Below are 22,637 nucleotides of genomic sequence, written 5' to 3'. Positions count from 1 at the left end.
TAGTGACACACCCCCAACTGGTAACTTATTTATTCATACATTTCTAGGAGGACTAACCGAGGAACGGTACAACATAGCATCCTACAGCCTCATGCACATGACCGTAGTGTTTTTCTGATCCGCAAATTCCCGGACCGTGATCCGTATTTTGCGGATGAAATGGCATCCGTTTGTCATCCGCAAAATGCTGATCATATGAAGAAGTGCAAGGAAAACCATGATGCTGACTTCCTGTCGCATAGCAACACTTCCGCAAATTACGGATGTCACAAGGTGGAGTAGCCGCACTTTCCACGGGCCCATTGACCTCTATGGGCAAGTCCATGGCGAATTTGCTTGCCGAAATAAGACCTGTCCTGAATATTTGCGGCTCATATTTGCGTTCCTGGAAGAAACCGTGGAAACCCCGGTCGTGTGCATGGTGCCATAGCAACAAATGGACCCGCAATTCACCCGCAGATTTGATACACATCACATTACAGATGAAAACTACGGTCGTGTGCATGGGGCCTTACACAGACACGTCAGGGGAGGTGACAGGTCATCTTTAAGTAAGAAATCCAGTCTGGGAAACATGCCGGTTTGTGTTCACTGGCATATTGATCCATGTCATACTGACTGATCTATGACGGCGTCTGTAATTGTATTCTTTTATAGTGTCTGCAGTTTATAACAGTATTTCATGTTCAGTATACGCAAGTCATTGTGTTGTGCACAGATGGGTCAGGACTGCATCAAACTTCCATTACAATATTTTACATTATTTTATATCCAAATGTATTGTCTACAGTGTTTCCCAACCTATCCCTTAAAATGGATAACCTGCTCTCTATAGCCACACACAATGGCTTTGAATCTATTTTAGTAAAATAATTGTACCGAGAAAATTAGTAGTTGGGACAAACGTTTTTATTTCATGTTTCTTATATAGCGCCAACATATTCCGCAGCACTGTACAGAGATTCTCATTCTACATATCAGTTAGGCTCCGTTCACATCTGCATCGGGGTTCTGTTGATGGGTTCCATCAGACCTTTCCGTCAGGGGAACCCACGAATGGAAACCATAGCTTTCCATTTGCATTACCATTGATTTCAATGGAAACTCTTCTGTTGCTAATGGTATCCAATTGTCTCCGTTCTGTAAGGTTTCCGTGTGTTTTTCGCGGAATCTATAGTGTAGTCGGGGAGAACGTGCAAAGTCCATGTGGATGTTACCCTTGGTTGGATTCAAACTTAGAACCCCAGCGCTGCAGGGCAACAGTGCTAACCACTGGGCCACCATACTGCCCAATCTCACAATAACTTTGCCCTGATCCTTCCAACCAAGCTCAGCCTGCTCTTAAAATCCTAGGCTGGCCATACATTAGGGATTTACATACAGTTTTCTGAATGTCTTGTGGTTAATGGTTGGTCTGAGAAGAATGTCGTTGTGGACGACAACTTGATAAGTTAAAACGACAAATCGCCAATTAATCTCTGCCTGATCTATGGCCTGGTCTGATCTTTTATTTAAAGGATGCAGATCTGACAAAAAAAATCCAACTTGGCATATCAACTTTTTCACACATGTCTTCGAGTGGTGTCGGGCATGCACGTTCATGTCACAAAAAGGCGATGATCTAAATTGTTCATTTCGGCCGGCCAAAGTCTCTAGTGTATGGTCAACTTCACACTGCAAAATTACTATGGCCTTCTGCTTTTGGATTTTATATAATTTTGGGGTCTTGAACCTAGGGCCTTGTTGGCATGGGAAGCTAGGAAAAGTGTGTGTAACAGAATAAGTATGGGGGATTATATTTCATGCCATTGGTTGTGTAGTCACTTACTCCATTATTCATAGCGAGAGGACTGATCATTTACAGGGTTAACACTTCCAATAAAGGGTTAATCATTGCATAAATGTCTTTAATTCAGCAAAATGACCTCATATGTAAGAGAGCCACCACGTGTCTCCTGGGTGATACTTTAGTCTTCTGGCTTCTTCCAGGAACAGTTATTAGCGGTCTTAGTGGCCCCTTTGAGACCCAGCAGCCATCCTGGAGATGCCTCCCGCTTCCTATATCGCTTCCTCCGTTCACATCTGATCACAATGAGGACCTGGTTATAAGCCATATCTGAACCATTAACCCTTTCCTCATCATTTCATTCTCCTTTTGTTTTGCAGGAAATGGACATGCCCGATGAGGTGAATATTGATGATCTCCTGGACCTGGATACAGATGAGCAGAGAAGAAGCAGCTTGCAGGTGATGAGAAATTAAAATGTTTTCTTTATTTGTGACCATATAGTTCCCAGCCATTCTTTTTTCCATGGAATCACTAAGGCCATAATGAGCGATTTAACCAAGAAAAATTGCAACATACTGAAACCTTCATTGCATAAGTCACATTGAAGTCTTTTCATTGTCTGTATGCAAGGGCCAGATTATAGGGAGGGCTCATGGGGCCCGTGCCCTAGTGCCTCCTCCACCTTGGGGGCTTCCACCACCCACCCTGCCCAGTGCAGTTTTATCCTACCTATCCATCTTATTGTTATCCATGTAGCAAAATTTGTAAAGCGAGGGGGACGGGGGCTTTCAACAGTTTGCTATGGACTCTTCTAGCTATGCCTGCGACCCCCTTCTCTCTGGAAAACTGGATTTTCCCTGATGGCCTTGTGGAAAGGAGGCCACGCATGCATGTGGCTTTCTCTTTTTGGAGTTGAAGAGTGTCGCTTGCTCCCATAGACTTCAGTGAAGAGGGCAATGTGTATGCATAGTCACCTCCTCTGTATGTGGCTGCTATAGGGGGTCAAGTGGGATCCTGGGTTCCAGACCTGGGGATAGGGCTTCCACCAAATCTTTTGTTCTAGGGCCTAATCAGACCGTGTCTGTACGCGACAAACAGTATAATGTGCAAGTTGCGTCTCATCTATAGAAGAAAAAAGGCTTAATCAAGTGTCGAGAAATAATGTTCAGCATCCATATATCTCTGAGAAGCAGGTGCACGGATAAAAGCTTGTTGGACTGCAAGACTGTTAAATTCATGGTAGAAAGGTGGTCTGGCGCGTTGGGTTTTCTTCATTGTGTTTTAAGCCACTTTGGGCTATTGCTCTTATCCCAAATATTATAATAAAATAGTAACAAATCACAGTGAGAAACAGTCAGACGACAGGTTAAGTATCATTGCCATTATGTCTACGGTTTTAATCAATGATTAAAAAATCATGTTTTATTTATCGAGCGCCGCTGCACCACCTTTCTACAATGTAATGCAGTGAAATAAGATTCCCATAAATGTGCTGCCTTTTTATGACCTAGAACGTAGAGGGAGGGTTTTACAGCCTGAGCATATTTCTACCATACAGTGGCTATATAAAAGTGACTTTCAGTAAACATTACATTGCAAAATAGTGGCTAAATAACAGTGCTAGACTGTCCAAAAAATACACCACCATAAAGTACCTGGATAATACCACAAACAGCACGAAGTTCACAAATAACTACAAAGAAAAGGTTTAGGGTGTGCCGCATGGTGAGGACTGGTTAGTGGCCCCAATATGGTGGATTTTCTTAGACCTGTTCGGAACTGGATTATAGCACAGGTAAAGGCCCCATGCACACGGCCGTAATTTTGATCTGCAATTGTGGACCGTAAATGCCGATCAAAGTATGGACCCATTCATTTCTATTGCCCACGGGAAGGTGTCTGGGCCATAGAAAGCATCCGCAAAAAATAGGACATGTCCTATTTTTTAATTTTTACGGACCGTGCTCCCATACTTTATAATGGGAGCAAGACTGTTAAATTCGTTTTAGAAAGGTGAATGTCTGCGGCCGGCCGTAGGTGGGATTACGGCTGTATGCAGGGGGCCTTAAGGAGTGTTGTTATGCTCTACTGTTGGAACCACAAAAGACTATATTAGTTAAGTGCACAAATAACAATTCTGGAAAAAAGTCTCTTGTAAATCGTACCTTTAGCAATTGGAGCGGCCAGTAGGCCCGCGGGGAAATATCACACTGGAAGTGATCCAGTAATAGAGCATGACAGGGAATCTGTTAACAGGTCTCATGACAGTCTATAGGCACTACTGATAGGCAGCAGGAATGAGGGGTGTTTGACGACCCCATAGCTTCCCTTCTCTAGTAAAGGTGTTATCTCATCATAAAAATATTCGGATACATCTTGTGGAAGGAGGGGCACAATTTTATTAATTGTAATGATCACTCAAAGGGATTCTCCAGCATTGTTTTTATTGAGCCCTCTTATTCATGAAGAATAAGACTTTCCAATTGAAAACCAAGAATAAGACTAAGATTAAAAATATCCAGGAGAACTTTTAATTCACATGCCTATTGTTTGCTGTATTTTTGTCTGGCTGAAAACCAGTGCATGTAAATGTAAAGAGCAAAGCCAAGGCCAGTTTTATAAAAAATAAAGTTAACACATAAAGTAGGGGCCAAATAATACTGCCATACAATACATATATAGTAAAGGAGTGCCTGGTAATTTAGGGCAGTGAAAGGGGCTAATGGTAAAGCCCATAGCGTTGCACAGTAGTGAAGGTTTACATGTTCCACTCTCAGGTTTGCTTCTCGGGGACAGGTCCTTGGCGGCCCCCTAGGAAAAAGGAGCCCCTGGGCAATTGCCTAGTTTGTCTCCCACCTAAAACCAGCCTTGTCCAAATCTGAAGTATAAAGCCACTTGGTGATCAGGAAATATTTGTCCTTTTTTTTCTACGGTTAGTTGAACAGATTTTTCTTTTCCATGGACACTATCCGTTTAATGTGGGGAAGTGCACTGACTTTTATGGGGTTTTCAGTTCCAGTCCTCTCAACCACTTCAAAGTTAATCTTCATCTCCCAGAAGTTTGAGCTGATAAATGTAATCTGTGTCATTGCTAGCTAGGACTTCCAGTGAAAGAGTCACATCTTTGATGTGGTCTAGAATGAAAACTTTCCCACATAGAGCAGATAAGTGGGAGGAGGGGTAAGAAGCGGGGGCGATCGGCATATAACACAGTGCTAAGCTGGTCTTGTGTCTTCACACCACTAGCTTCAATACTCCCTGTGTAAATTGCATTACATCACTAACGGTTTATGCTTTGAGGGTTTTTATTCAATAATACTGGGTTGATTGTCACAAACTGGTATTTAGTTTGTTGTATGTTGTATATATCCTTACATATGCTTGTGTGCATTACATCAAAGGTCCAGTTCTCCATCCATGTAATCAAGTGTTTATATATATATATATATATATATATATATATATATATATATATATATATATATATACTCACACCGTGCATGAGCAGCTGATGATGGGCTTGACTTCATAGACAAAATCCTTATCACATCTTTCACAAATGCTTTACTTATGTGACAGCTTAATGTATTTTCTGCTTGTTCCCAGGTCATCCTTGGGTCTTGCACTAACAACACGGAGGTATGTATTATATTTGGCTATATTGTACTTTTAGTTTTTTTTTTTTTTTTTTTTTTTTTTTTTTATATTTCCTGTTTAAATTGTTATAGCTCATTTCTTACGTTTTACGTGGCATATGGGTACCCATGTATTGCTACTTCGATGTCCAACCCTATTCACGTAGTGAGCGCTATTAAATTTAGCTACAGGTGAACCCATAATGCAAATGGAAAGGCACTTGTTGAAAGCTGTAGGCATCTACGTTGTCCTTTTGTGAAGAGTTGACCCAGCATAAATGAACTGGCAGAGACAACGACCAACACCCGAAAAATCCAAAGGGAGATGTGTTCCTAGGAGCCTTTTCCTCCTAGGTGCTGGCTTCCTTTTTAGAGTTTAGGTTTTTCTAAACCCATTTCGGGCTTCTTTTCCCATATCTTACAGGGGCAGATCAAAGACTTTGGGTTAGTGGGTCAAATTCATTAGCCATTCTTGATACACTTTCTACATAAGGACTAGTTGATAGTCATGAAGATATCAGGTCCGATCAGACTCAAGTCCTAATAATTTATTATCAGGACTGTCCTCTTCTCCACCCATTTGGCTATGACCAAACCGGCTGTTCCCTCAATGGGACTAATAACTGCTGTGATATGGTTTGATCCACTGCAGGTTTGACTATCAATGCTCATTCCATTCATTATTGTATGGCCAGCTTTACATGGTAGTTTTAACTGATGTCACAACGGGGGTCTATGAATTAAAAAGAAATGTAACTCAAAATACGTTGTGAGTGTGAGTAGATCAAATTTAGTCGGTTCTATGAATCCAGAAATGTATGACCGAGGCTTAGTTTATTGAGATGTGAGTTTAATAGTTAAAGAAGTTGTCTAGAATTGGGAAAAAGGTTGTTCTTGAAATAGCGCCACTCTTGATCATAAGCTGTGTCTGGTATTGCAGTTCAGTTATAATTCACTTGTACATTAAAAAAAAAATCGCACCATTTGTTATCTTCCTGATTTGGGATCTAATACATACTGGCTGAATGTAATGTCCGCTCAGTGATTTCGGTGTGACCGGCCAATAATCTAATGTGTATTGAGACAGCCTGACAGTCCTAAAACTACAAGGAAGTCCAACATGTCTAATCTTTTATTCCCCAAGCAGATAAGCCGTTGCTAGACTCCGTCAGCTTAAGTTCTTCTTCACTATGAGTGGTGAGAATCTAAGCACGGATTCCCCCTCCCTCCATAGGCACTTGAACACTAGGTGATGGTAGTCGGGGAGTACTTTCAATTCCCAGGTAGAAGAATTTGATTAAAGAGGACCTGTCAGGCCTAGAGGTGAATGTGAGAGGACGTGTGTGACCGGAGCTCCTGCTGTAATCATCCTTTAAGGTCCATATATCCCGTAAAACTCGGGGAAAATAGCTTCCCTAGGGGCTTACCAGAGTCTGGAGGTGGAGGAGCACGAATACCCGGTCATAATGACGCGCTCTAAGAAGCAGAAGTCGCCGCCAGCGAGTCCCGGGTCCCGCGCTCAAGATGGCGCCGAGGAGAAGGAAGGCCGCAATAGAGGCCTCCGGCAGGAAGTTGTGGAAAAGCTGGAGAGGTTCGCCCGCACGCCGAGAGCAGGGGGGGCGGCTGCACAGCAGCGAAAGTCGGCTGGAGATCAGGCAGCTGGAAGCTCATCATATGGATCCAGGTATTCTCCTTTGGCGGGGGACATGAGAAGTGAGGAGGAGGAGGAGGAGGAGGAGATGAGTGGCGCCATGCAGGATCAGCCAGGTGCTGGAGGGAAAAGTGGAGTAAGGAAGGAGGAACCCTCCCTAAAGGACATTTTGGCAGCGGTGAAGCAGAATTCTATGGTCCTTAATACCTTAGCAAGTCAGATGGGTGGATTGAAGGAGGACATTTTGCTGCTCAGGAATGATTTGCAGAAAGTTGCGGAACGCACCACTGCAGTGGAAGGGAGAGTCTCAGACATGGAGGATGCGATTCCTCACATAAAGCAGGATGTACAGGCACATTCGCAGGCAGTGGCGACATTGATGGCTAAGACAGACGATATGGAAAATCGGCTGAGACGAAATAATGTGCGCCTTGTGGGGGTTCCGGAAAGAGTGGAGGGAACGAATCCGGATGACTTCTTTGAAAAGTGGCTGATAGACACATTTGGTAGAGAGGAATTGACCCCTTTATTTGCGGTGGAGAGAGCGCACAGGGTGCCGACCAGACCTGGCCCTCCCGGAAGGCCGCCGAGACCGGTGCTGATAAAGATTCTACATTATAAAGATAGAGACAAGATCCTGAGGAAAGCTAGAGAACGTCAAGACATCTCCTTTAATGGGGTGAAAGTGTCCTTCTTCCCGGACTTCTCTTTGGAAGTACAACGGAAAAGATCACAGTTTATGGATATAAAAAGACGACTAAGGGCATTACAAGTGCAATATTCCATGATGTATCCTGCCCGTTTGAGAGTGGTGGCGCTGGGAACAACTTCCTTTTTTGAGACACCGAGAGAAGCGGTTAGATGGTTGGATAGCCATGAAAGTCAGCTGAGACCGGCAGAGGGACGGCGTTGATCCGGAACAGACCGGCTGGCAAAAGGAGGCTGGGGATGCAGGACTGAACCAGGTGTCGTAGGAAAAATTGCAAGATTTGGCATTTGATTGGACTTGGAGTTGGAGGGCATGGTTGCGGGGACCGCGGAAGACCGGAAGAGGAGGAATGTGTTTATGGACATTGAGGGGCATTGATATGCTGAAGGGATGGTAGTTTATTTGTAAGAAAATGGCAGCGGGAGGGATGGTCAGTTAAGCGGGAAAAGCACATAACGAGTTATGGCATTGTTGAATGTATGGTGGGCGGAGTTGACCTGCCGATGTTTGTTATGGGTAATGGCAGATACGTTCTGTTGCCCCAACCCTTGGAAAGGGGTAGGTTTACGGGGGAGGTTGCAGGGGGGGGAGGGGAGGTTGCAGGGGGGGGAGGGGAGGGAGGGAAAGGAGACCCAGCCGGTCGGATATGTAAAATTAAGAGAACAGGATAGGAGGAGCTGTGATATGTTGAGGGATGATGGGATCAATTAATTGTTTGTCCTGGAATGTACGGGGCCTGCGGGAAGCCAGAAAACGACAGGCGGTATTTGATTTTATTAGAAAACAGGAGTCGAGGGTGATAGGACTACAGGAGACACATATGACTAGGGATTCAGTTTCCATGATGCATAGGGCCTGGGTAGGCCATAGTTTTCATTCTTACCATACTACATATTCAAGGGGGGTGAGTCTTCTCATACATAGGGCAGTGCCATTTGTATGTCACGACTCCTTCCAGGATGGGGAGGGGCGGTATGTGGGGGTACACTGTACATTGTATCATTGGAATTGTGTGTTGGTGGTGTTGTATGTACCCCCTCCGTTTTCTAGTGGATGTATCAAGAAAGTGGTGGAGGAACTGGCTAGGTACCCGGAGGTGCCGTTAATAGTGATGGGGGATTTTAACGCAGTATTGAATACCAATATGGATAAATTTGGCATGACAGGGGGAGGTGTAACAGCTTTTGGCCATCTGGTTGCTGAAATGGGCTGGCGGGACATATGGAGGGATAAACATCCAAATAGCTTTCAGTATTCTTGTGCGTCTTCCACATATCAGTCTTTATCCAGGATAGACTTAATCTTGTGCTCACCGACAGCGGTACCATTTGTAGCTCAGATAGAATACTTGCAAAGAGCGTTATCGGATCATTCTCCTGTGTTAATGAAGGTAGAGACGGAGGAGAGGACAGGGCGGGGGCAAGGGTGTTGGAAACTTAATGCCTTTTGGCTAAAGCTGATAGACAATAAACAAATTTTAGACCTCATAAAGGAGTACTTTCAGTTCAATTCAGGAACGGTACCGCAAGAGATACTGTGGGACGCGATGAAGGCGTGGCTGAGAGGGGTGTTCATCCAGCACATTTCAGCAGTAAAAACACGGTCTAGACAATTAGGAGAAGCACTGTTGGGAAGGGTAGAGGAGACAGAAAGGCTGCATATAATAGATAACACAACAGACACATTGAAGCATTGGGTGGAGGCGCAGCGGTTGTTAAAGCAACATCAGTTGGAGAGGGCAGATAACAAAAGGATGTTTTTAAAACGCCAATATTATGAGGAGGGGGAAACCACTGGACGGTTACTGGCAAGGATGGCGCAGGCTCAGAGGGAGAATAATTACATACACACCATTAAAGGGGAGGGGGGGAGGTTGGAGACTGATACAGGACAGATTTTGAAAGTGTTTCAGCAGTTCTACTCGGATTTGTATGCCTCTAGGGCAGAGCACACGCCTCAGCAGCTGGAAGAGTATATAGGGGAGATAGAATTTCCTAGGTTGGGGGGGGAGGAGAGAGGGACATTGGAGGAGCCAATATCTCTGGAGGAAATACAGGCGGCTATAGGGATACTAGCCAGTGAAAAGGCGCCGGGGCCGGATGGTCTTCCGGTGGAAGTTTTTAAGGAATATGGGGAGGAGCTTGCGCCGCAGTTACTGGCCACTCTTTTAGATAGCTTCAATAGGGGGCGGCTTCCAGAAACAATGTATGAAGCGACTATAGTAGTTCTGCCTAAAGAGGGGAAGGATCCTCAACTCCCGGGCTCTTATAGACCAGTCTCACTGCTGACGGCGGATATTAAAATCATGGCGAAAGTATTGGCGCTTCGACTAGCTAAAGTAGTAGCTGGGGTGGTACACGGAGATCAGGCCGGTTTTATGCCATCCAAATCGACGGCGGTAAATCTGAGGCGGCTGTTTTTGAATCTACAAGTTATGCCGGATAATCGTGGGGGGAGAGCCATAATGTCCTTAGATGCGGCCAAAGCATTCGATTGTGTGGAGTGGAATTATTTGTGGTCAGTTCTGGAAAAAATGGGATTTGGCCCTAATTATATAAAATGGGTAAAATTGTTGTATGTAGCCCCGACAGCAAAGATAAGGGTGAATGGGGTGTTATCGGATCGGTTTGCGCTGGAGCGGGGAACGCGTCAGGGATGTCCATTGTCCCCATTGTTGTTTGCGTTGGCGGTGGAACCCTTGGCGTGTGCAGTGAGACAACATAAACACATTCAGGGGTTGAGATATGGGGGGGTGGAGGAAAGAATTGCATTATACGCAGATGATATGCTGCTATTCATGGCGGATACCGAACGCACATTACCGTTAGTGATGGCCCTAATTAAGCGGTTTGGGAAATATTCAGGACTACTCATTAATTGGTCAAAATCGGCCCTAATGCTCATGGACCCGGGGGATATTCAGAATGGGGAAGAGGAGGTGGAGATACCTGTGGTGAAGGAGTTTAAGTATTTGGGGGTGAGGGTGACGGCGAAAGTACAGGATTATATGTCCCTTAATGTAATGCCACTGTTAACAAAGATAAAAGCCAAAGTAGAGGCGTGGAATAAGTTGCCCCTATCGGCTCTGGGTAGGACAAATTTGATTAAAATGATCCTTATGCCCCAGGTGTTGTATGTCCTACATAACTCACCGGTATGGATCCCCAAATATTGGTTCAGGAGATTGCATAACCTTTTTAGAGACCTAGTATGGAAGAAGGGGGTACCTAGGATTAAACTGGAGAAATTACAGCTGCCAAAGGAGGAGGGGGGCCTGGCTGTTCCTAATGCTTGGGTGTATTATTTAGCGGCCCAATGTCAGCATTTCTGGGGGTGGGAGCAGGAAGAGACATGGGGGTCCAGTGCGCGCATCCTATCATATCTGGGGGGGGGGGGAGAACCCGTTGGCAGGACTGGAAGCGCACAGATATAAACAGATGGCGAGTACCAGACCCACTCTGCTTCTCATACATAAGGTGTGGTGGCAGTGCAAGCAATTGCTGGGGATAGGGGAGTGCACTAAATATACACCGCTCTGGAGGAATGCTTATTTGGGGGAATTGGGTAAATTGGAAGGGATGCAGGGGTGGGAGCAGCAAGGCATAATACGGTTGAATCAGTTGTATGAGGGAGACATACTCAAATCTTTTCAGCAAGTAAGGGAGGAGTTTCAACTGGACTCCCGCATGTTTTATCAGTACCTGCAGATTCGGCACGCAGTGCAGACACAAGCGGTCAGTGTGGACCTGACGATGCATGCAGCGGGGGTGTTGGAGCATATTGCAAAGGCAGTATCATCAAAAGGATTAATCTCATTGGTTTATCGCAGGTTGTTGGTGGAACATCTGGGAGATCCTATGGCAACAGTGAAAGCAATATGGGAGAGGGATGTGGGTCCTATTACAACAGACCACTGGGAGGCGGTATTGGCAGCAACATGTACTTTGTCCATTAATGTAGCACAACGAAGATCGCAGTTGTTTCTGATACATAGGGTGTACAGGACCCCGTGGGTGCTGAAACAAATGGGATTAAGAGCGGATGCAAAGTGCCCTAGGTGCCCGGAAGAAAAAGCAGACATCCTTCATATGTTCTGGACATGTGGGAAGCTGGGGAGTCTGTGGACGGAAATATTGGAACTAGTGGGGAGTGTTTGAGGTACAGATCCCATGGGATCCGGTAGTAATGCTGCTAGGGTATGTTGGAGATTTGGGGGGAGATAGGATGTCAGGGTTGGCAATTGCTAAAATACTGTATCAAGTTCGGAAAGGAATTGCAAAGCACTGGCTGGATGCGGAGCCACCATCAAAACAAGAAATCATAGGGGCACTTAACTCACAGGTTCTGATGGAGTATAGGATATACTCCAAGAGGGGGTCCAGGGTCAAGTTCGACAAACAATGGGCTAGGTGGATTGATCAATCTGGGTATGCTTCTGTGGAGCTAATGACACTAAGGCAACAAGTGCAGGTATAGGGCCACTGAGGGGAGAGGATTGGAAAAGTGGTACTGAGGAGATCGGCTGGGGGGGATACAGGGGGGAGTTGGGGGGAAGGGAATGTTTGGTTAAATGTAAAGAATTGGGTCTGTTGAAAATTGCTTGTACACTGTATGAGAACGTACAATGACCTGTAATAATGTGGAGTTTTGTTGAATAAACTTGAACTGATTAAAAAAAAAAAAAAAAAAAAAGAGGACCTGTCACCTCTCCTGACATGTCTGTTTTAGTGAATTATTGTATTCCCCATGAAATAACATTTCTGTTGCATCTTTTCTTAGAACTACTTTGTGCTGTTCCTCTTTTGTTCTTCCTAGAAATGTATTAATAAATTGACAACTGGGTCTTACCAGTTGGGGGGGGGGGTGTCCCTACACAGTTTGACACTGTCCAATCAGTGCTGACCAAGAAAATACTGTGCTGGGACACCCCCCTTTGAAAAGGAGAGAGGTTACACCCAGTTGTCAATTTATTCCCAAATTTCCAGAAGGAATAACAGAGGAACGGCAAAACGCAGAGTTCTAAGAAAATATGTTCTAGAATTGTTATTTCATGGGGAATACAAGTATTTACTAAAAAAAATAAATGTCAGGATAGTTGACAGCTCCTCTTTAAATGAGCTTTAAATAAACTATTGTGGATGATGAACCCCTCTTTTATGTACCCCTGGCTGTATTCTTGCGTGCTGCCATTTGGTAGCCTTCACTTTATTATTCACATGTATCTGTAATGTCACCCAGTGTTGACGCTTCTTGGTAAAGATGGAGGCGTAGGTTATAAGAAGTGTAGTGTGTTTTTATATGTGGGTGATCTACAGTCGCTGCACTGTTCACACACAGTTTATGAACACATTACATCTTGTCAGATTCCACAGTGAGGGTTTAACATTTGCCTGTGAAATGTGTCTGTGTAATGTTATAGGTCTGGGCTATTTCCTCCGCCTGGCACTGATAAATTGACTCCTTGTACCCGGAGCATAAACCTTTTCCTGTTAAGGGTGTGCTTGTATGAGCAGAACGTCACAACCTGACCCCGTCAGCAGAATTTGGGCCACCAAAGGAAATCACAACAGAAAAAGATTATCTGGGCCTTCATTGTGTTCTGTAGACCTGTCATTATCTAGAGAACTACAAGTCCTGAGATCAGTCATTGTTTGACAAGACCCTTTAGTTTTAAACTATTTCAATATCATTTTAGGAAATTCAGTGTTTCCTAGTATTAAAATATTGTAAAATTCTCCCTTTACAATCAGAAGCAGTCTAATAATACTATAGTGACAAAGGTAATATAAAGCTCCTGGGCCCCAATGAAAAATCTGTGATAGGGCCCCCAGCTACTATGTGCCCTTTATATTATTGCTGTTTTCTTATGTGGCAGAGAGACTTTTGGGCCCCCTCAGGTACCAGTTGCTATGTGTAACTGCTACCTCTGCACCCCCTATAGTTAGGCCCTTGATAGTGGGGCTGCGGGCAACTCCAATTTCCCATTCTTGTCCTGTAGATGCCATCAGCAGAGCAGAAGCATTGTTTATGCCAGCCTGTACACTGAGAGACTCTGCCAAGCGTTCATTCACTATGTTCTGGTGGAAACCGCATCTGTGAGTAGTGGGCAGGGCATGTACAACTTATCCTACGTTATATACGGACTGTTTGTCACCTGTTGTTATTATTATACTTGCCTACTTTTAACTATCCGTTGCAAGGAGACTGCGGTATTCTTCAGGCGCCGTAGACAGTTTTTTTTTTTTTTCTATGTAAACACGACCATTAATATAGGCCACATCCAGTGGCGTAACAATCGCAGTTGCAGGTGGAACTGGGCCCGGAAGGGAAGGGGGCCCATCCCGGATAAAATGTGTAGTGTGTGTCTCTAGATTTACACTATTTGTGAACTTGTACTCTACATTTCTAGGAACTGATTCGATCATTCATAGAACGCTCGTTGATAATAATTGGACTGTGTAAACAGCTGATCGTATCGTTTTAAAAAAGTAAAATATTATAGTTGAACGGCAGCACATCTCCCTGTGTAAACCGAGAGATATGCTGCCGACCTAATAATAATAATGTATGGGGACGAGAGATCGGAGTAACGAGCACTCGTCCCCCCCTACTAGCTCCAGTGAAAGGAGCAAACTAGCTCTGACCAACAAGCTGTCTCGTTGATCGGCGCTCCTTTACACGGCCCAGGACACGCCATGTAAGAGGACCTTTAGGTGGTCAAACCTGCAAGATCTGCAGTCTTGTGTAGTCTGATCCTGCATTCGTGTTACTCCTTGCCTTTTGTCTCCTACTTCTTCTTGTTAGCCCATCGAATTTATCTAGGGCAAGAAGTAGCAGACAGTTAGAAGAAAGAAAGAATGACTGCAGAATCAGACTACACAGGGTTGGTTTGTAGTTGATTAAAATGAAGAAACATAGATTTGCATAGGAGCTGTAGACACAAAACGGTAGATTTATAATGAAAGCTACAAAAGTGTATGCAAAGAAAAAATAGTTACCTAGGTTTAAAAAAAAAAAGACACATGTTCATAAAGTTCAACCTTTCTCCGATCAATTATACATCATTCATATATTCACAATGATCAGTGCCAATTGTCATTAGATCGGCATCTAACCCTTTTTTTTTCAATACTGTCATTGGAACTGCCATTACTACCACTTGGGGTAGGGCACGCCATAGTTTAGCTACTCCTAACTGTAAAGAATCCTTTCCTATATTGATGTCTGAATCTATTTGCCCGTTTTTCAACCCTCTCCAGCTCTCCTATATTCTTTTCAAAATGAGGAGCCCAAAACTGAATGACATATTCAAGATGTGGCCTTACAATGGATATAGAGAGGCGTTATATTACATTTGGATCACAGGCTTTTTATTTATTTCTTTTTCCTTCATACACTCTCTAAATTCTTATTTGCTTTTTCAGCTGCTGCTTGACATTGAGTGCTGCTGCTTAGCAGCAAGTTAGTTATAAAAGTGTACATACCCTTTGATGATTTACTGCAAGGCCATTGGAATACACTGGTAGATGATCAAGAACACACAATTATTTGTATCCTTGTTCTATATTAGACTAATTGCAAACTATTTTATTTCTTAAGTATTGAGACTAATATAGTATTTTAACGACTATCTTTATGGCCAGCTGTTTTGTGCGGTGAAATATCTCTTCCTCCTGCACAAATATGCTGCATATTATATTTAATGTAGATGAAAGTTACAGGAAAGGGCACAGCCTTGGACGGGCTCGGGTGTCATGTTTTGGAAGAATTTTCTGCTTACATTGCTCACATTGAGGAAGTAGGTTAACATACGCTGTGGTGATTTATTTTATTTATTTTCTAAGGAATTTTACATGTGATTCATGCAAATTTCTTTTTACAATTTTCTGTTTTGCTAATAACCTTAAAAGCAAGTGATACATTAAAGCGTCACCTTGGAGTCCATTCGCTACACAATTATGCCACAACTATAGGGGAAAACGAGACGCCTAATTTCCCCCCTACATTAGGTGTCAGGTGAGTCTCTAGTAGACTTCAGACATAAGCTTCTTCGTGGATTCTATCAATGTGAATATAAATAGTTTGAGTACAAGTTCTGTCAACAAAATTATTATAAGGACTATTAAATGATTCCTCTACAAAAGTTCTTGGTATAACCTATATCACTGACTTATTTGAACTTTGATATTTAATGAACAAAAAACTAAATCTTATTGACTATTTTTCAGGCATTTATTCAAGATCTGCTGTTCAAGTTGAAGGGACTTCAGAAACAAACCCTGCTAAGGAAGAATGGGCTGGAGATCAGCAATGAAGAGCAAATTCGAGAACATGCGTGACCAATAAATATTGCTAACCTATATTGAGGGGTACAGGTCAACAAGCACAAGACAACCCTACAAGTTCAAGAGGGAGGATAAATAAAGACATGACCATGAAAGTGACGATCAAGACGTTACCAGAGGCCTCCCCTGGTGATAGGGCCACATTGGTGTGTTGCACATCCTTGCACCTCATTATTCCAAATGAGCTCCAATGGCACAGTCTCACCTTCTTCTACATTATTCCTTTTACTAGAAAGCACAGTATGCCTGAATTCTACAGCAAAACAACATTGCGCCTAATGATCCTCATCCTGAACATGAAGGGGTTCAATTCCTGTATTAAGTAAATCTTGTTCACAATAAGCTGAAATATAAAGTTACTCTTCTTTATAGACTAGGCTGCAAAAGTGTAACAATTCACGTCTCGTTTGACATCAGCGAGGCAGGAACCATGAAGTGATGTCTTTAGTTGGTAGTTTGCTTTCCAAAGACGGTAACAGAAAAAAAAAGCCAAGAGGGACACATTGTTCTACATACTGTGTGCACTCCATGTTGCCACCCCAATTGGTTCCTTAGGGGGCCATTCAGTGGGTAGTAATATAGTTCTACTACGGCATGTTAGAGGTCCTAATAAAAAGAGGGCTGTCTAGTGACCACTCTTCTTTAATGCATAAACAACCATATACTTGAGCCCCATTACACGAGATCCTCAGCGATATCGGCGGGGTTTGGACGACTTTTCTCTTGTGTATAACCAGTTTAAGGCTCGATTCAGACGGGTGTTGCGCATCTCGGACGTGAAAAACGTCCGTCTTTCACGTCCGAGGTGCATCATTGTTCTGCACTGCGGGACGCGATATCACGCATCCCCATAGACTAGACTCTATGGAGGGATGTGTGAAGCGTGAAAAAATAGGGAATGTCCTATTTTCTCACAGGACCTTCACACAGGCCGTGTGAACAGCCACGTTGAATTGTATAGGTCCGTGTGACACCTTCGTGTGAATAAGGCCTAAGACTCGGGCTACTTGTAACTTTCTTCTACACAGATATTTACGGTTAAGCTGCAGATAACTCTTTTTTAATTGCTTTTAAAGTGTAGCTAAATGTTCGACAAACTTCTGACATGACATGTCAGAAGTTTGGATTGGTGGGGGTCCGAGCACTGAGACCCCCCCCCCCCCACCAATCGCTAGAACGAAGCAGCTGAAGCGCTCGTGTGAGCGCTCAGCCGCTTCGTGTCTGTTCGGCTTTTTCTGGAAATAAATGTATCGTGTATGGACTCCATAGAAAGGCGTACTTCGATACATCGGCTTTCCGGAAAAAGCTGAACAAACACGAAGCGGCTGAGCGCTCACATTGAGATTTGGGACTTTTTACAGTTTTGAACAAGGGTCTTAAGAGTTTGGAATGGACTCGTTCTATAGACTATAGCAAGTTTCAATAGAGTGAACAGGTTATTATATAGAAATCTAAAAAAAAATAGGACAATTGTCAGACCATTCCAGGCTTTTATGTTTAATGGGCGTTAAAATATCCTTTTTATTTTTTTTTATAAATCAACCTTGACTATAAGTGATCACAGGGTATCCCGCTGCTGGGATCCTCAACGATCAGCTGTAAATTGTGAGGAAACCTAAAAGCATGTGTTCAAGTTCCCTACAGCACCACCACAAGGGAAATGAATCATTACACCGTGCCCATTGAGATCAATGTGCTGTCTGTGTAATGCATGGGTATGTTGGGTCCTCCAGAGTGAGAGACACTTTCTATCTGCTTTCCACTCTGACCAATAGATGAAGCTCCTGAATTGGGAACTTCCCTCTATTAACTCAGAATTCCCTAATAGGGTATTTAAATATCGGTTTTCTAAATCCCACTACCCTGTTGAGTATTATATCCGTGTTTCACATATTTTAAGGTGAATTTATTTTACACAGATTATATAGACCCTGGTAACTGTAATTTTTTTCAGAATCCAGGAAGATCTAATCTCTGATTGCTTTCACTTCATAATACTTTATACTGCTGGCCTGTTAATTGATGTAACATTGGAGCTTATACACAGCGTATTTATACACATTTACAAGCGTATTTATACACATTTGTTACCTTTTTAATATAAACGTTTACATGGATGCCGTGATGTTACTTCAATGTTAATAAAATGTTTTTACTTTAAGTTTTTGGTCTGCTGTTGTGGAAATCTTTAAGAAAAAAAAAAAAAAAGTTTTAGTAATGTTCATTCCCAAAGAACCCTCCTGTGCCACCCATCTCAGCAGGAATGTAGCTACAGGGGGTATAGCGATATCACTCTTACTTGGTGCCTGAGGGGGACCACAAAAGGCACTCTGCCACATAAGAAGACACCAGTATTATAAATGGTACTTGGTAGATGATGGGCCCCTGTTAGGCTGGATTCACACGAGCATGTTCGGTCCGTAAAGGATGGAACGTATTTCGGCCGCAAGTCCCGGACCGAACACACTGCAGGGAACCGGGCTCCTAGCATCATAGTGATGCACGACGCTAGGAGTATTTTATCGAGCGCTACATCAGAAAAATGGAGCTCTTATAACTATAAAGATTTATTTTGAGACGACTCCGCACAGAATGTTGAATCTGAAGACAATGATGTTGAAAAAATGGACGTTTAAAGGGTAACTAAACGGGTTTTTTTTAAAAAATTGACGTTTAAGGGGTCCAAACACTGACACACCCACTGATCGCTAAAACGTAGCAGCGGAAGCGCTCGAGTGAGCGCTGAGCCACTTGGTTTCTTATCGGCATTTCTCGGAAAAGGTGAGCAGTTGGTGTACGGGCACATTGACTTTCTATTGAGCCCGTACACCAACTGCACGGCTTTCCAATCGGAGACCAAGCGGCTCAGCCCTCACCCGAGTGCTTCTGCCCCTTAATTTTTCAATTGGTGGGGGTCTCCGTGATCAGACCACCACCGATCAAAACTTCTGACCTGTCACTATAACATGTCAGAAGTTTTTTGAAAGTTTAGTTACCCTTTAATTTAATAATTTTATATTCTGTTTTTACTTATATGTTCATGGCGGTCCACCTAGCACAGACATGTTCAAAATGTTGCATTATACCCTGTGTACTGGGCAGCATTCTAAGTCGTGTTAACACTGGTTTCTGTTCCATGAGTTCAGTTATTGGCAGGATATTTAAAAAAAAATAAAATAAAAGATAACATTTAACTCTTAATCTAATAATTAGGGATCCAACCTATCTAATGTGGATTATCGCTTTTAGTGACACATTTATGGCAGTGATCTGTCCTGGGGAATGTCTGGTTATTAATGATCCTGTAAATGGCTTTGAAACGAAGGTGTCCATATTTGGCAATGACCTTAAACTATGTAGGATTAGCACAGAACAGGAATGGAACTTCCAACAAAGCGTTAGACAAACTAAGTCAGCAGAAAAATGAGACTTGAGTGATCGAAAAATAGAAGCACTCATTCTTTAATGTGAAACTTTTGAGATCTATACGGTTTCCTCATGTACAAGCTTCTGATCTACATGTCAACCCAGAGGCGTGGTTACGTAGGTCTTTCACAGTGCCAGAAAGCTGCTTCAAAGGCTAATATAATATAATTGTGGTGTGAATACAAATAGTTTTAGATAGCTGTACACAAGGAGAGGGTTATGGGGTTGTGGTCTGTGCTCAAGATGACAGACTGTTTGTCCGCAAACCATGACAACATAAAGAGGTCGCTGCTTCTTAGACTGCTGTCATTATGTTGGTGGCCAAATGACAACCGACATTAGGGACTGGTATTTGTCCCTGCTGCCTGCAAAATAGTGTGAGCGTACATGGATACGCATGTATTTGACATTATGCGGTCAGGACTGCGAGAAGAATGTCTAGGCTGGAAGTACGTACAGTAGCTGGCTGTCACTTTTTATATGAGATTTGGTAATCGCACGAATATGTGGGCAATGTGGCTTGCAGTGATATGGGGGCATGTGACTGGTACTCTATGCGGGCTTAGTTATAAGGATATTGACTGTAATTGTCAAGTGTGTGTTTAAAAAAAATAATCCTTTTTTTCTTTGTTCAAAGCGATGTATTTATTAATTTTAAGTCTTGCTCAATGATTGTTATTTTTAACAGCCATATGCAGGAATAACCTCTGTCCTACTGAAATCTCACACCTATAATTTGTAGTGTATCTTGCAAGTAATCACAAGAAGAGATTACTGGGAATAGATTTTAATTGTGAGATCAGAAACCAGTTTGCCTTTACACACTTCTCTCGTACCCCTTAGGGATGGTTCCTATTGTAAAAATCCCATTCCTCCCACTCTGGAGCCCATTGTCAAAGTGTCATTGTTCTTCATCCAGCGACAGACATGTGGCCTGGATCAGTGTTTCCCAGTGACAGACGGTGCCGGTCCTATTAAGCCTCGGGACGAATCGGCGACAAGAAACATTCCATTTTAAATATAAACATCTTGGGTTTGTTTGAGGAAAACATCACATGAAGGCTGTGGGTGCAGAGCTCTGTGTGTGACTGCAGAGCTCATCTTCATATATACACACCCTAATTCATTGGCTTCTGTTTCTCCTGCTCAGCTGTCGTAGAGAATAGACAAGACCCAGGGTCAGACTGCCCCACGAAAGTACCAGGATCCACTGGTGGGCTGTCGCTCTGACACAATAATGGACCCCAAACCCATTTAAAGCTGATTTTGGAGTCAACTACTTGCCACTAGGATCTATTTCTTATGGGTTGATTACCCTATTAGACCTTATTAATGATCTGTCCTGTGTGTGCAATAACAGAGAGTACAATGTAATTATAAGTAGACGTCCAGATGTTCTGTATAGGTGAAGGAAGGGTTCTCGGCAGTGGCGTAACTACAGCGGTAGCAGCTGCTACGGGGCCCACAGCTTGAGGGGGCGTGTGACGCTAATCGACACACCCCCCCCCCCTCATATGTCCGGTGGCGCCGCTAGCCGCCATTATGGCTGCTACAGCTGTAGCAACGCTACTACGGAGCCCGCGCCGCTGAGCTTCTAACATTTATGGGCAGGGCGACACGGGCCCGCTCATGCCCAGGGGCTGCGATGCTAGCGACAGCCACCCCCTCTTGCAGTAATTGTACCTGCGTCTATAGCACGCAGGTACAAATACATGCATTAGCTCTGAATGGCCGGGCATGTTCCGCGCCCCTGACCATTCAGCGCCTTACAATGACGCTGATTGGCGGGACAAAATGACTTGCCCCGCCAATCGGCGCCTTTCAACGACGCTAGCAGCGCGATGACGTCACAGCGCTGCTTCCGTGCTTGAAAGGCGCTGATGGACGGGGCAAGTCATTCTGCCCTGCCAATCAGCGCCTTTGAACGATGCGTCGTTCAGCTCCAGCAGACCTGCTCAGAAGAGAGCAGATCTGCATTGCCGCCGGATGGCGCGGGAACGGGATCATGTGAGTATGTAAAGCTTTTTGTTTTTTTCGAATAAAACTAAGTGGAATTATCTACAGGCAGGTCTATATGTGGGGACGTGGGCCACTGTATACAGGGTGGGTCTATATGTGGGGCACTATCTACAGGGGGGTCTATATATGGGGATGTGGGGCACTATATACAGGGGGGTCTATATGTGGGGATGTGGGGCACTATCACAGGGGGTTCTATATGTGGGACACTGTATACAGGGGGAGCTATTTGTGAGGTACTATCTACAGAGGTGGGCTATATGTGGGACACTATATACAGGGGTGGGTTACCTGTGGGGCACTATCTACAGGGGAGCTATATGTAGGGCACGGTCTACAGGGGTGGGCTATATGTGAGGCACTATACAGAGGTGGGCTATATGTGGAGCACTATCTATAGGGAAAGCTACATGTAGGGCAGCACGATGGCTCAGTGATTAGCACTATTGCCTTGCAGATCTGGAGTCCATATGTGGGCACTGTCTACAGAGGGCTTTATGTGGGGTACTATCTACAGGGGCTTCTATGTAGGGCACTATCTACAGAGGCTCTATGGGGGTCACTATCTACAGGGGGCTCGGAGTGTGTGGGTGGGACACAGTGATGGCGCTATTATAATTAGAGGTGAGGTGTATGGTGCTATTATAGTTAGAGGTGCAGTGTATGGTGCTTTATTATATTTAGTGGGGGTGAGAATTTTAACTTCATTTATAGGTGCAGAAATGTTTTAAAAGTGAGAAGCTGAAGACATCTGAGCGGCAAACTGCAAAAATGGGTCGTGGCCATCATAGAGGTCTGGACCGGAGGGAGAAGAAAAGAACTAGAATCTGAGATGTCACCGGTGAGTCACTTAATGTAAATGTTCATTCTGCCTCTAATCAGTACTGTAGCCACTGTATGATCTGCAGCGAAATGATGGGTGGTGTTTTTTTGTTTTTTTGAGAAACCACATCCCCCAGCATATCCATACTATTGTTCGGGCCATGCTGGGAGCTGTAGTTTTACACCGTATGAAGCTATACGGCAGGGGTTGCACTAAATTGAGCTGTATTTGTTCTGGTGT

General features: G+C 43.8%; 1 protein-coding gene across 1 annotated transcript in view; it reads left to right on the top strand.

Annotated features, from left to right (window-relative positions):
- PPP1R14A (protein phosphatase 1 regulatory inhibitor subunit 14A) overlaps positions 1-17,095 on the top strand; it is a 33,087-nt gene extending 15,992 nt beyond the window's left edge. The window contains exons 2-4 of the mRNA XM_075836058.1: positions 2,167-2,247; positions 5,396-5,428; positions 16,013-17,095. Of these exons, the coding sequence (XP_075692173.1) occupies positions 2,167-2,247; positions 5,396-5,428; positions 16,013-16,123 (225 nt within the window). The 3' untranslated portion in view covers positions 16,124-17,095. The remainder of the gene's footprint in view (positions 1-2,166; positions 2,248-5,395; positions 5,429-16,012) is intronic.
- Positions 17,096-22,637: the final 5,542 nt, after the last annotated feature.

Source organism: Rhinoderma darwinii, chromosome 8, assembly GCF_050947455.1.
Source record: "Rhinoderma darwinii isolate aRhiDar2 chromosome 8, aRhiDar2.hap1, whole genome shotgun sequence".
In the NCBI taxonomy this organism is placed as follows: domain Eukaryota; kingdom Metazoa; phylum Chordata; class Amphibia; order Anura; family Rhinodermatidae; genus Rhinoderma; species Rhinoderma darwinii.
The sequence above is the reverse complement of the archived record's forward strand: the minus strand, read 5'-3'. Positions and strand labels throughout refer to the sequence as shown.